At 53.1% G+C, this 13,850-nt stretch overlaps 2 protein-coding genes and 1 long non-coding RNA gene across 7 annotated transcripts in view; 1 reads left to right on the plus strand and 2 right to left on the minus strand.

Annotated features, from left to right (window-relative positions):
• Positions 1 to 3,145: 3,145 nt before the first annotated feature.
• On the minus strand, positions 3,146 to 8,682 carry RTBDN (retbindin). Of its 4 annotated transcripts, none has more exons than XM_032265830.1 (6): positions 8,325 to 8,446; positions 7,531 to 7,717; positions 6,612 to 6,696; positions 6,398 to 6,508; positions 4,127 to 4,223; positions 3,146 to 3,594 (listed from the first exon to the last, which is right to left on the minus strand). In XM_032265830.1, exons 2-6 carry the CDS (start codon positions 7,697 to 7,699, stop codon positions 3,367 to 3,369), a joined length of 690 nt encoding a protein of 229 aa, XP_032121721.1. In that variant the 5' UTR covers positions 7,700 to 7,717; positions 8,325 to 8,446; the 3' UTR covers positions 3,146 to 3,366. The 4 variants fall into 4 exon arrangements, with proteins under 4 accessions (XP_032121721.1, XP_032121720.1, XP_032121723.1 ...); XM_032265829.1 differs by lacking the exon at positions 8,325 to 8,446 and adding an exon at positions 8,000 to 8,299; XM_032265832.1 differs by having other exon boundaries at positions 3,148 to 3,594; positions 7,531 to 7,705; positions 8,325 to 8,682.
• A 1,157-nt stretch (positions 8,683 to 9,839) lies between these two features.
• LOC116541569 lies at positions 9,840 to 13,634 on the minus strand. Its single transcript, XR_004264863.1, has 2 exons — positions 12,584 to 13,634; positions 9,840 to 11,077 (listed from the first exon to the last, which is right to left on the minus strand). It is a non-coding gene; the product is annotated as an uncharacterized LOC116541569 (long non-coding RNA).
• Positions 12,011 to 13,850, plus strand: part of MAST1 (microtubule associated serine/threonine kinase 1) — a 45,182-nt gene continuing 43,342 nt past the window's right edge. The window contains exon 1 of one of the 2 annotated variants that reach the window (XM_032265821.1): positions 12,011 to 12,102. In XM_032265821.1, the coding sequence (XP_032121712.1) occupies positions 12,064 to 12,102 (39 nt within the window). In that variant the 5' untranslated portion in view covers positions 12,011 to 12,063. The remainder of the gene's footprint in view (positions 12,103 to 13,850) is intronic. The other variant, XM_032265822.1, reaches the window with a different exon arrangement.

Below are 13,850 nucleotides of genomic sequence, written 5' to 3' on the forward strand. Positions count from 1 at the left end.
GGTGAGACACACCTGGCCAACGTGGTGACACCCCCGTCTGTTCTACAAACAAAAATTAGCCGGGTGTCATGGTGGTCGCCTGTAATCCCAGCTACTCAGGAAGCTTACACAGGAGAATCGCTTGAACCTGAGAGGCAGAAGTTACAATGAGCTGACATTGTGTTATTTCACTCCAGCCTGGGCGACAGAGCAAGAGACTCCATCTCAAAAAGAAATTTGTTTTAAAAGATGGGGGTTTTGCTGTGTTGCACAGTTTGCTCTGAAACTCCAGGGTCCAAAAGATCCTCCCACTGCAGCCTCCCAAAGTGTTGGGATTACAGGCATGAGCCTCGGTGCCCAGCCATGTGTCCTAATTTCTTATAATCATTGGATTAGAGCTCACAAATATGACCTCATGTTACCGTAATTATCTCTTTCAACATGCTGTCTCCAAATACAGTCACATTTTGAGGTACTAGGAGTTACGACTTGAACATATGAATGTGGGGAGACCCATTCAACCCATAACATAGCATTTCTTCACTCCATGCAACTTTATTTTGGAGATGAGGTCTGGCTATGGTGCGCATGCTGTTTCCGAACTCCTGGCCTCAAGCAATACATTCACCTCAGCCACCCAAGTAACTGAGACTGCCAAACCTTGTATCACACACACTTTTTTTTTTTCTGAGACATGGTCCCCGTTGCCCCAGCTGGAGGGCAGCAGTGCCTCCACCTCCTAGGCTGAAGCAATCCTCCCACCTCAGCCTCCCAAGTAGCTGGGACTGCAAGTGTGTACCACCACGCCTGGCTATTTTTTATTTTTAGTAGAGATGGGGTTTCACCTTGTTGCCCAGGCTGGGTCTCAAACTCCTGATCTCAATGCACCTGCCTCAGCCTTCCAAAGTACTAGAATTACAGGTGTGAGCCACCATGCCTGGTACATCACACTCTATCCTTAGGTTCAAGTGCCTTTGCCTGGCATCCAGTGTCTTCCAGGACCAGACCCCATCTCCTATACTGTATCCTAGGCCTCCTGAGAAGCTCGGAGTTCCCAGAACATGTAATCTCTAGGCCTTTGACTTGGAATGTCCTCCATGGCTTTATTATCTGACTGGAGATCCTTCAAAGACTTGCTTTATTTTTCTTCCTTGAATGCTCCGCCTTGTCACAATTACACAGTCTATAACATCAATAACAGTACCTAACAGCCACAAGAAGCAATCATAATAGATGGTGTCTACATTCTTTGATAATTATGTGCCACACTTTCTAAGCATTTTATTTGACATCCCTCCCATTGGAGGTGGAGTCTGTGATGCCTCTTTTTGAATATGAACTGGCTTCAGTGACTCACTGTAGTGAATAGAAAGTGAAAGATGTGACACTGTGAGTTCCAGGGTTAAGTCATCAAAAGTGAAACAGCTTCCACCTGGTTTTCTCTCTTGGGACATTTCCCTTAGAACTTAACTGCCATGTTGAGAGGAAGCCCAAGCCACAGAGAGGCTGTGTGCAGATATTCTGCCCAACAGCCCGAGCAGAAGTTCAAGGCAACAGCCAATGCCTTGATATATCAGCAAGGAAGACTGCATGATTTCAGCCCCAGCCACTATCTCCAAGTGCATGACAGAGCTTCAGGAAGAACTGCCCAGCTGAACTGAGTCGAAGCCCAGAACTATGAAAATGTCTCACTCTGTTGCCCATCCATGCTGGAGTACAATGGCACGATCTTGACTCACTGCAACCTCTGCCTCCTGGGTTCAAGCGATTCTTCTGCCTCAGCCTCCCAAGTAGCTGGGATTACAGGCACGCACCGCCACTCCTGGTCATTCCCATCAAACTCTGTAGTCTGTATATGTATAATATGTTAGGAGGTCTTGGACAAGCTCTACTAAAAATACAAAAATTAGCCAGGTGTGGTGGTCTGCACCTGCAATCCCAGCTACCCTGGAGGCTGAGGCACAAAAATCACCCAGGAGGCAGAGTTTGCAGTGAGCCAAGATTGCACCACTGCACTTCAGCCTAGGAGACAAAGCCAGACTGTGTCTGGGGGAAAAAAAAAGCCAGGTGCAGTGGCTCACCCATGTAACCTTAGCACTTAGGGAGGCTGAGGCGGTGGATCACCTGAAGTCAGGAGTTTCAGACCAGCCTGACCAACATGGTGAAACCCCGTCTCTATTTAAAAATACAAAAAATTAGCCAGATGTGGTGGCAGGTGCCTATAATCTCAGCTACTAGTGAGGCTGAGGTCCTGCCATTGGACTCCAGCCTGGGTGACAAGAGTGAAACTCAGTCTCAAAAAAAAAAAAAAAAAGTTGGGGTCTGGCCTTTGCCCAGGCTGGAGTGCAGGATCATAGCTTACTGCAGCCTCAAATTTATGGATTCGAGTGATCCTCTTACCTCAGCCTCCCAAGTAGTTGAGAGTACAGCACATACCACTATGCCCAGCTTGGTATTCAGTGTCTGCGTGTCTTATTATTTTTTTTTTGAGACAGGGTCTCACTGTGTCACCAGGCTGGAATATAGTGGTGTGATTGTGGTTCACTGCAGCCCTGAACTTCTGAGCTGAAGTGATCCTCCTGCCTCAGCCTCCTGAGCAGCTAGGAGTACAGGCACCCACCACTATACTGGGCTAATTTTTCCTTCCCTTCCCCCATCTCCTCCCCCCTCCTCCCTTCCCCCTCCACCTTCCCCCCTTCCTCCTTCCCCCTTCCCCTTCCCCCTCCCTCCCTTCCTTCCTTCTCTCTCTCTTTTTTTCGAGACAGGTTCTCACTGTATTGCCAAGCCCGGTCTTGAACTCCTGGGCTCAAGCGATCCACACACCTCAGCCTCTCAAATTGCTGGGATTACAGGCATGAGCCGCCGCACCTGGCCTTGAAGTTTGTCTTGAGGGCTATACAAGTTAGGCAGCTTCTTGGCAGCCTTGGTGGCACACAGTGGGAAGGAACTTCTCCTGCCCTTGTCAGCCCCTTTTCTGACCCCCTCTCCATTTCCAACACCTGGGTGTTCTGAGTTATGTTGACTGCTCTAGGGCACAAGCTATCCATCATTTACACTCTAGGATGAATCAGTTACTAATTCTAGGATCTGAGAATTAAACCTGAGACACCTGTTACTTTCTGACAATTCTCCTTCCCACTTATTTCCCCAAGAAGCAGCCACATCACATGCTCTAGCTGGAGACTTTATTCAAGAGGGAGAGGGAAAAGTGAGAGAGAGTTGGGTCATTTCTGGGATAAACTGGAGAGAGGTGAGTCTCTGGAGTTCCAGGGAGGGACATAAATCTGGAAACTATCAGAACGCCCAGAGGGAGAGGGGTGGGTTCTGGGTGTCTGAGGGGCGGGGCTGGGGGGAGGGACGCGCCGCCCACTCAGGGCCACGCGTCCACTAGGGACCGCTGCCGCTTCCACTGCCACTCCCGCTGCCCGCAGCGTCCAGGATGGAGTTGCGAGGGCGGCGGGAGCGCCGGGAGGGAGCTTCCCGGGCCCGCCGTCCTGGTCTGGGATGTGGTAGCGCGGAGATGGAGATGTTGAAGCAGTGACGGGCGCCAGGAGCAGCCACCGGTAGGGCGTGGCCCAGCGCCGAGCGACAAAGGTCCGTCCCATCTGCGAAGGTCTAGGGAAAAGGATGGCGTTAGGGCCCTTGTGGGCGGAGTCCAGAGACTTGGGGGGGGGCAGGTCTGCCTCCCAGGGGCGTGGCCTGTCAATTCCTTTGGGATTGGGATCAGCGCGGAAGCGTGTGGCCTGGGAGTCTGTGTGTGGGACCCGAGTGGGGGCAGGTCCCTGGGGGGTGGTGAAGGTTCTTACTGGGCCCTAGGGGGCTGAATCAGGGTTGAGGGCAGTGGGGGCGTGCGGAGAGGTCTGTATCAAGGCTGGGGTTTTATAGAGGGTGACTGGGCTTCTGGGTCCTCCAGGATGAACAGTGGATGGGCCCAGAGCAGGGACGGTTTCTTGGGAAGGGCAAATCTGGATTCTGAGAGCTTTTGGAGTCAACAGGCACAACCCAATACGGAGGCTGGCCTAGGGAAGGGTGTAAGCCGGGACCCGGGGAGTGCCAATCCGATCTCTGGGGTCTAGACACGATAAGAAAGAATTTGGTGAGGAGGCTGTCGTCAGTCTCTTCCCTTCACCCTCTGCCCCACGCTCACCTGTCCATAGGTAAGGCAGCTGGGCTCACAACCCCTTTTTTCTGAGAGTGGGAGCCAAGTTGGGCCGCAGGTGATATCATCTTCGCAGTTGGCAAACCTGGAGAGAGCATGTGGAGAGATGGCTTTGTAGCTACGTTTCAGCGGGATTCCGGCTCTTCAGGACTGAGTTCAGTTTATGCTCCTCCCTCGGATCCAGGCCCAGCCTCTTAGAACCACTTCCCTACTAACCCCATCTCTCCAGATTTCACCCCGCGCCATATTCTACCAGATCTTTCTATACTCTGGGTTATGTCACAACTGGCCTCATCCCTGCAGACCTCAGACCATTTGTTCCAGGCCAACCCCTCATATTCCCTCACTGTTTCATTTTCCATTTATTTATTTATTTTTGAGACAGGGTCTCACTCTGTGACTCAAGCTGGAGTGCAGTGGCATGATCATGGCTTCTGGCAGCTTTGCCCTCCCAGGTTCCAATAATCCTTCCACCTCAGTGTCTCAAGTACCTGGGACTACAGGTGCACGCCATGATGTTCGAATAATTTTTTTTTTTTTTTTTGAGACAGAGTCTCACTCTGTCGCCCAGGGTGGAGGGCAGTGGACAGATCTCTGCTCACTGCAACCTCTACCTTCCAGGTTCAAACAAGTCTCCTGCCTCAGCCTCCTGCATAGCTGGGATTACAGGTGCCTACGCCACACCCGGCTCATTTTTGTATTTTTAGTAGAGACAAGTTTTCATCATGTTGGCCAGGCTGATCTTGAACCCCTGATCTCAGGTGATCTGTCCGCCTTGGCCTCCCAAAGTGTTGGCATTACAGGCGTGAGCCACTGCATCTAGCCCATGTCTGATTAATTTTAAAATTTTTTGTTGATACTGGGTCTTGCCATGTTGCCCAAGCTGGTCTTGAACTCCAGGCCTCAACCAATCCTTGTGCCTTGACCTCTCCAACAACTGAGATTACAAGCACCTACCCTTTCATGTTCTCTTTTTTCTTTCTTTTTTTTTTTCCTGCCCCCTCACGTTCTTTTTTCAATCAAGAGGACTCACCCCTTTAGAAATCTTAGGGCCTGGGCCGGGCGCGGTGGCTCAAGCCTGTAATCCCAGCACTTTGGGAGGCCGAGGCGGGTGGATCACGAGGTCAAGAGATCGAGACCATCCTGGTCAACATGGTGAAACCCCGTCTCTACTAAAACTACAAAAAATTAGCTGGGCATGGTGGCGCGTGCCTGTAATCCCAGCTACTCAGGAGGCTGAGGCAGGAGAATTGCCTGAACCCAGGAGACGGAGGTTGCGGTGAGCCGAGATCGCGCCATTGCACTCCAGCCTGGGTAACAAGAGCGAGACTCCGTCTCAAAAAAAAAAAAAAAAAAAAAAAGAAAGAAACCTTAGGGCCTGACTTGGCACAGTGGTTCACACCTGTAATCCCAACCCCACTGCTGAGGCAGGTGGATCAAGGTCAGGAGTTCGAGACCAGCCTGGCCAACATGGTGAAACCCCGTCTCTATTAAAAATACAAAACTTGCCGGGTGCAGTGGCTCACGCCTGTTATCCCAGCACTTTGGGAGGCTGAGGCGGGTGGATCACGAGGTCAAGAGATCGAGACCATCCTGGCCAACATGGTGAAACCCCGTCTCTACTAAAAATACAAAAAATTAGCTGGGCATGGTGGCGTGTGCCTGTAATCCCAGCTACTCAGGAGGCTGAGGCAGGAGAATTGCTTGAACCCAGGAGGTGGAGGTTGCAGTGAGCCGAGATCAGGCCATTGCACTCCAGCCTGGGTAACAAGAGCGAAACTCCGTCTCAAGAAAAAAAAAAAAAAACCCACAAAACTTAGCTGGGCGTGGTGGCGGGCGCCTGTAATCCCAGCTACTAGGGAGGCTGAGGCAGGAGAATCGCTTGAACCTAGGAGGCGGAGGTTGCAGTGAGCAGACATCTCGCCATTGCACTGCGGCCTGACTGGGCAACAAAAGCAAAACTCCATCTCCAAAAGAAAAGAAAGAAAAGAAAAGAGAAGAGAAGAGAGAAAAGAAAAGAAAAGAAAATCTCAGGGCTATGAAAAGCCACATCGCCATACGCAGGTATCTTAAAAGTTGGGGGCTTCTCACACCTCCCACCTTTCTCCCTGGGTTCTAAACATTAAGCTGCATCTCTTAAACCTCGGTCGTGTTGGAGGCCACACACAGAAGGCCAAGCAAACCGCAGGTTCCGGCCCCCCCCCCCCCCCCCCGCCCGCGCAAGCCACAAGCCACGCCTCTTGCCCCCGCATCTCCTACCAGGCCTGGCAGAGCTCCTCGCAGAGCGGCTGTGCCTGGCGTACCCCCAATAGCCGCAGGTGGAAGCGACTGCGCAGGGCACGTTGCAGGTGTTCCAGAAAGGATTCGCACCTGGACATCGGGAGAGATAGGGTCCGATGGGTCAGGACCTGAGGGGAGTTCCAGGGAAAGTGGGGCAACGTACAGGAGAAAACGCTGGGAGTGCTGTACTCACTCAGGGCTTGGCACTCCACAGCGTTCTGGATAAGTCCTAGGGCCCGATGTCTCTGTTGTGTCCATCTCTGAGGGACAACAAGGTCCTGGCAAAGGGGACCCCTGTGAGCCAGAGTCTTGGATCCTCAGGTAAGGTTTGCGAACTGAGGCCTCGGGATCCCCCAGACAAGGGAGACCCCAATCACACATCAATCCTCACAAACCTGTAACTTAAGACCCTTCCTTTGGAATGCAAATGCAGCTTCAATTAGTAATAATCATTTCTCATTTATAATAATCAGCTTAGTATTTGTCACGTGCCTGGTAGTGACACATATGCTTAATATTTTTCCTTTTTTTTGTTTTGAGACAGGGTCTCACTCTGTCACCCAGGCTGGAGTGCAGTGGTTCGTCTCAGCTCACTGCAACCTCTGCCTCCCAGGTTCAAGCAATTCTTTTGCCTCAGCCTCCCAAGTAGCTGGGATTTCAGGCACACACCACCTCGCCCAGCTAACTTTTGTATTGTTTGTAGAGACGAGGTTTCACCATGTTGGCCAGGCTGGTCTCAAACTCCTGACCTCAAGTGATCCACTCACCTCAGCATCCCAAACTGCTGGGATTACAGGCGTGAGCCACCGTGCCCTGCTGTAGGTTTAATCTTAACAATAGCTCTTCGCGGTATGCTTGCTATTTCTCTTTTTGGGAGGCCAACGTGAGACTCAGAGAGGTTAAATGACTTCCTCAAAGTCACACAGCTACAAAGTGGCAGAGTTGGGATTTAAACCCAGGCAGTCTCTTAACCATCATCCTTCAGTACTATCCCTGCCTCCCACCCTGGTGGCCATGCTAGGATCCTCTCATAAGGAAATTCTAACATTGCCATGGGAGGGTAGGTGTGGGTTTCTGGGTGTTGGTGTTGAGGTAGGGTCTGGGTTGCTCACCTGCCAGGTGCAGCTTGCCTTTGCCCAGATCAGCTGCCAGCCCATGGTGTCGCTGGGACCTGGCTTGGAGTGGTCGGCTCCCTCCACAGGCTTCCAGCAGGATCCATGCCAGGGTCAGTTGCAGGACCCAGGCCAGGTTGATGGGTCGAATGTGGACCCTGAAGGCCATGTCCACCTGAGATAAAAGCTAGCAGCCATAGGGTGGGGTTCAGCCATCCCTTTCTGTGAGCTCAGGGTGGCACCCACCCGATGCATACCAAGAAGCAGTGCCAGGCAGAGTAGGGAAAGTGCAGCTGAGGAGGAAGCTGGACAGTGGCCCAGGACATTCAAATCCCAGGAGACCACCAGAGCCTGCCTCCAACCTAGGAGACCCCCTCCCATCAGACCTATGTCCTCTCTGTCCCTTTAGTGCCACCACCACCAAGCTTAGACCACAGTGGCCCTCCCCCCATCCAGCAGGATCGCCCACCTTTTTAGTCCTCAAGGGACCCCCTCTTTTCTCAGAATGAAGGGGACCTCCCTAGCTTTTCCAATCCCCCTCTCCTGTTCAGTAATTCCTCCCTCTCTACACAGCCTCCTTCCTCCCTCTTGATCCCTGCTGGCCCCTCTCTGGGTCACCTTCTTTCGGCCCACAATCGGCTTAGGGGCCACCAAGAGCTGGGCCTTTGGGACCAGGCATGGTGTGGCAGGGCTCAGGTTCTGTCACTGGGGCCCAAAGCCCCAGGGCAGAGACAGCTAGGGGTCTGTGGAGACAAGACTATCCCCTTCCTGCCTCCCGGCTTCCAGCCCCTCACCTGTTAGCTGGATTGGGGTCTAGAGGCTGCTAAGACACCTCAGGATCCAGTCCAGGAAACGGGCAGCTGAAAGGGGCGTGGTTTGATACAGGGGCGGGACTTCCCACCATCCCGCCCACACTCCTGCTGACCAAAGGCTGGCCGACTTGGGGCTGGTGTGTATATATGTATATCCTTGTGTTTGCTTTTATGTTGAGCTTGTGGCTAAAGCTCTGTATCTACATATATGGGGAGTGTGTTTGTGTGTTTGTGGAAGTTGTGTGTGTGTGTGTGTAAGGTGTGTTTGTGTGGCCTACAACCTGCGTGTGTTCGGGGAACCTGTGTCTTTTGTATGGCTATGTGTGTGTTGAGCATGTATGTGTGTGTTTGTTGTGTGAAGTTGTTTATGTGTGTTTCTTGGTGGTGGATTGGTTGTGTGTGTGCATATATATGTGTACGTTTGGAATCTGGGTGAGGATTGTGTGTCCCAAGCCATGTGTGTACAGTTAAATAAAACATAATCTTAATAAATGCGGGAAGGGGGAATGTAGGATTGGGTTGGTGTCCCTGCAAAAATGTTGGAAGTCAGTGGATAAAGATGTTTTTTCTTTTTTCTTTTTGTAACCTGGAATTCAAAGATAAAGGTTATGGACGGTGAGTGTTGACCATGAGTGAACAAGGAAATGTCGTGTGCTGAACAAGGTGTGTTTGCATGTACACACTTTTTTTTTACTTTTTTTTTTTTTTTTGAGACGGAGTTTCGCTCTTGTTACCCAGGTTGGAGTGCAATGGCGCGATCTCGGCTCACCGCAACCTCCGACTCCCGGGTTCAGGCAATTCTCCAGCCCCAGCCTCCTGAGTCGCTGGGATTACAGGCACGCGCCACCATGCCCAGCTAACTTTTTGTATCTTTAGTAGAGACGGGGTTTCACCATGTTGACCAGGATGGTCTCGATCTCTTGACCTCGTGATCCACCCGCCTCGGCCTCCCACAGTGCTGGGATTACAGGCTTGAGCCACCGCGCCCGGCCTTTTTTTTTTTTTTGCTTATTTATTATTTTTTTCTTTTTTAGTCCACCAGCTCATAGAAGCATGTACACAGTTTTATGCCCTTCTGAAGTTTCTGTGAATGTGTGTTGCTTGTCAGGACTCCCTTAACTCATCCATTCATTCAACAAAGAGTTATTGAGCTACTGTGTTCTAGATTCTGGGGATGCAGTAGTGGACAAGAAATGAAAATTTCAGCCAGGCATGGTGGTTCACACCCGTAATCTCAGCACTGTGGGAAGCTGAAGTAGGAGGATCATTTGAGCCCAGTAGTTTGAGACCAGCCTGGCCAACATGGTGAAACCCCATCTCTACTAAAAATAATATTTAAAAAATTAGTTGGGCATGGTGACACATTCTTGTAATCTCAGCTGTTTGGGAGGCTGAGGCATGAAAATAATTTGAACCTGAGAAGCAGAGGTTGCAGTGAGCCAAGATTATTCCACTGCACTGCAGCCTGGACAACAGAATGATACTCTGCCTTGAAAAAATAAAAATAAAAGACATAAAAATCTCAACCTTCATAGAGCTGACATTCTAGGGGGAGAATGAGATGAGAAAAACATGCTTGCAGTGGGCATGGGGGTGTGTATCTATGTGTTGTATTATGAGAATAATTTGTGTTTTAGATGAGAATTTGTGTGCAACTGGACATCCCTTGGTTTTGGAACTATGTGACTGTGCTTACATTTATTTTATGTTTATATGTGTTATTTGTGTGTGTTTGCATTTCATAAGTGTGTATATGTCTGTGTTTCTTAAGTATGTGTTGTATGGCTGCAGAGTGTGAGTTTGTGTGTATCCGTATTTATGGATGTTTGCGTGTATTTGCTGAGTATGTGTTTATACATGTGTTAATTTGCAGTATGTGTGGATCTGTGTTTGTGGAGTATGTTTGCAGAGTATGTTTGAATATATGCGTGTGTGTTTGCTGAGCATGTGATTGTATGTAAGTGTTCGTGTGCCTCTCATCTCAGGGCAAGAGAGGCTTTTTGTCTGTCTCTTTTATTGCTGTACTCCCTCCTAGATCCCAAAACACTACATTGCACACAGTAGGTGCTCAATAAGTGGTGAAAAAGTGAACAAATCAGTAGACACTGTCTCTGGGTCCCTCTGTGTGCACCCAGTGATGTGCTGGAGGCCTCCGTAAGCAAGATCTGCTGGACCTAGCTTTCCCCTAGTCCATCTTGAGGTGGTCCAGGATCCTTGTGGGTCAGATCTGTTCAGCCTCTGGGACATGCCTCACGCCAGAGCCTCCGTACCCTCTCTCCTTCCCTAATCTGAGCCCCCGACCCTGCGCTTGGATTTCAGCACCGCGGACAGGAGCGTGCGAGGCCAGCACCAAGGAGAGCTCCCGCGGTCGCCGTCGTGACAGAGGTCGCCAGGGGCGGAGTCCCGGCCATGGACGGAGAGATGTGGGAGCAAGGGACTCAGGGAGACGGCGACACAAACGTGCCAACAAACATATAGTGAGACAGAGATAACCCAGGCAAAGGCGCGGACTTGAGACGACAAGCTCCTGGGGAAAAACCCGGACCCAGATTCGCCGTCATCCCCGTCGTCCATCAGGGGTCGCTCTTACCCAGCGACCGCGCCCTCCAGGACCTTGGGGCCAGATACCGGCCACCACCCCTTGGAAAGCCCTTCTGTCCCCCAATGCCAGGACTTGGAGTGCTGAGGGCTCGGACACTCTCCAGCTTCGGGAAGCATGGTGGGTTTGGCCTCATCTGTGTGAACAGGGAGGAGCGTCGAGGGAGGTGAAAATCCCTTTAACTGCCCCACTCTCCAACTATCAGCTAATCGCTCCTATAAATACAGACGGCCTGGCCTGGCTCCTTAATCCTGACCGTGAGGGAGGGGTCGCTAGAGGGGCTGCAGGGTTCCCTGAGGCGACTCTGATTGCGGGGGGTGGGGGGCGTAATATGCATGCACATGTTTTTCTGAGGTTGCATCTCCCATGAGGACGGGTCTCCTCAGTGAAAATGTCACTCTGTATGAATGACATCTCTCCTGGAGCTGTGGAGGTCTCATGGGTGGGGACAATTTCCCACAGAGGATATGGGTTTTAGGGGTCTCTCATTGGGGGTATCCTCCCCAGGGTCTCCACGGGAATTGCCACTCTTGGGATCTTTATCTTCTGGGAATGCCTCTTCCATGGGCAGGGGAGGTGACTTTTGAGAGGAATGTCAGTCAGGGACCATCTCTCTTAGAAATGATTTTCAGGGTTGGGGGAGTTCTTGATTGGAGAGGGAGTCCCTGTGGAAACTATCTCCCCTTGGAAATGTGTCTCACCAAGGGGGTCGCCGGGGCAACGACAGTAAAGGGAATGTATCTCAGGGAGAAGGCTTCCTTTGGGGTGTTTCTTGAGTGGGGGTTCTACCCTTGAGAATGTCTCTCCCCTGGGGTATCTCTCTTTATAGGGGTCTCTTGGCAGCTTGGCTCCCATGGGGGCATCAGAAGGCTCCGCCCCCCCGACCGCCCCTTCCCCCCCAGCGCGGGCAGCGATAGCTGAGCCCGGTCTCGGGCGCCCAGACGCAGTGACGGCGCCGGGCCCGCCCCACTTCGCTCCGCCCCCGCCATCCCCCCCAAGCCGCTGCCGCCGCCGCCGCCGCCGCCGCGGTCCCCGCGGCTTCTCACTCCCTCCCTCCTCCCTCCTCCCGCCGCCGCCGCCTCCCTCCTCCCTCCCCTGGCCGAAGTCGCCGCTGCTGCCGCCATGGACGATTCGGGCCTCATCCGCCGCCGGAGGCTGCAGGTACGCCGCTGCTTGGGCCCCGGGTGGAGAGCAAGAGGTCGGCGCCCTGGGGCGGAGCCGGGCAGGAGGCGGGAGAACTTGCACCAGGGTCGGCCGGGCGCCCCCTCCCATGGGCTCGGGACGCTAACCGCGGGGAACGCAGTAGCGGCGCGTCCTGCCGCGCTGGGGACCCCGCCCCTCAGGCGCCGCCCTGTGATCCAGGGAGCTGCCGGAGTGGGTGCAGCCTAGCGCTCCACCTCGAGGATCTCCTGAGGGACGCCTGGCCCGCCCTAGGGGGAGGGGGCTGCGGCCGAAGTCATCGCCCTGGCTTCTCGCCAGGCTGGGGGTGAGGGGACGCGAGCAAAGTTATTGCCCTAGGGCTTGCGCCCCTCGGGGCCACCGGCGCCGCTGCAGGTATAAACATGTTTGTGCTGCAGCCTCGCCCCTCACCACCCCAGGAGTCCCCTCCCGAGGCACAGGACGCCCTGCGTCCCCCACGCACCTGCCTGGCCATCAGGATTCTTCCTACTGCCCTAATTGGACAGGCACCTAGACAGCTTTCTCACTCTTCATTCCACCTCCTCCACTACAACATCCACCCCCCCACCGCGATCCTCAAGTCCAGCCCAGCTTGTGGGTGGGCGGGAGCGATTTTTAGCTCCTTGCAGCCTTAGAAGATACTGGTCGCGAGGCTGCGCAGGCGCAGGAGGAGTGCGTCCACTGCACAGAGTGGGACACTGAGGATCGCTGTGGAGTCTGGGGAAGGCGGACACGAACTCAGGTGTCAGGAGGTCCTGCCTCCAAGGTGGGGAGGGATTCTGAAGCCGAGAAGGGCCCTCTGCCTGTCTTCAGCTGCGCTTCTGAGGGGTTAATACGGAAATTCAGGGTTAATACGGAGGTTCGGTGCCAAACATCCCAGAGGGGAAGGTGATGATAGCTGCGCCCTAAGGCTCTGCCTAGGGTCTGGCCCTTCTCAGCCTCCTTGGAGCTCAGCCCCAGGCTTGGTAATCTGGAGTTCAGATAAAGCCAAGAATGGGCCCAGGCTTAGGCTCCATCCGCAGCCTTAGTCTTGGGAAAAGAGGATTCAAACCCTCACCTAGGGCTTCGTCCATTTCTAGACTCCCCCACTATTCCCGAGGTTGAAAACCAAGGGATGCTGATAGGTCAGTGCAGCAGGAAAAATGGTGATCAGACGGCAGGAAGGACCTTCCAGGCGTCTGGATAATGCTGGAACCAGACATGAGTTGGAAAACTAATTTACTTTCAGAACCCAGATGGTCCGATCTCCGGAGCCTAGGCCTCTCTGAAGTGCTCCCCGCATTCTCTCCCCCTCCCAGGGGTGGGTTAGGAGAGTGGGTTCCGGGAAAAGGAAGGCAGATGAGACAAAGTTAAATAAAGTGCTGCAGCAGCCTGGCTGGGTCCGCGCCGTCGGGTCTGAGAAAAGGGAGGAAAGAGGCGGGGACTGCACGGTGTGTCGCCGCCCTCCGGGCCGGCGTCAACTCTCATTGGCTCAGCGCCACGCGGGACTTTAGACTCCTGCTCCAGACACCGTCCCCAACGCGGGATGCTTCCACTCACCCACCCAACCAGAGGCGTGCTCTGGGTCCGGCGACCCCTGTCGGAGTCCCGTGCCCACTGCTTCCCTTCTGGCAGGTTAACCACTTCGCTGCCTGGATGCACCCACACACATCGTTGCAAGCTCTTAGGAATTGTCGCATCGCTGCCGCACTAGCATGCCCTGTGTACAGCTGGGATTTTTTTTTTTTTTT

This window comes from Sapajus apella, unplaced genomic scaffold (assembly GCF_009761245.1).
Source record: "Sapajus apella isolate SASKATOON/1434 unplaced genomic scaffold, GSC_monkey_1.0 scaffold152, whole genome shotgun sequence".
Classification (NCBI taxonomy): Eukaryota; Metazoa; Chordata; class Mammalia; order Primates; family Cebidae; genus Sapajus; species Sapajus apella.

Coding starts and splice junctions, on each gene's coding strand:
- RTBDN (XM_032265830.1), bottom strand. CDS start 7,699: ATGGCCTTCAGGGTCCACATTCGACCCATCAACCTGGCCTGGGTCCTG. Junction 6,697..7,530: donor AGGCAAGCTGCACCTGGCAG/GTGAGCAACCCA, acceptor CCCCTTTGCCAG/GACCTTGTTGTCCCTCAGAG. Junction 6,509..6,611: donor TGTGGAGTGCCAAGCCCTGA/GTGAGTACAGCA, acceptor CCCGATGTCCAG/GTGCGAATCCTTTCTGGAAC.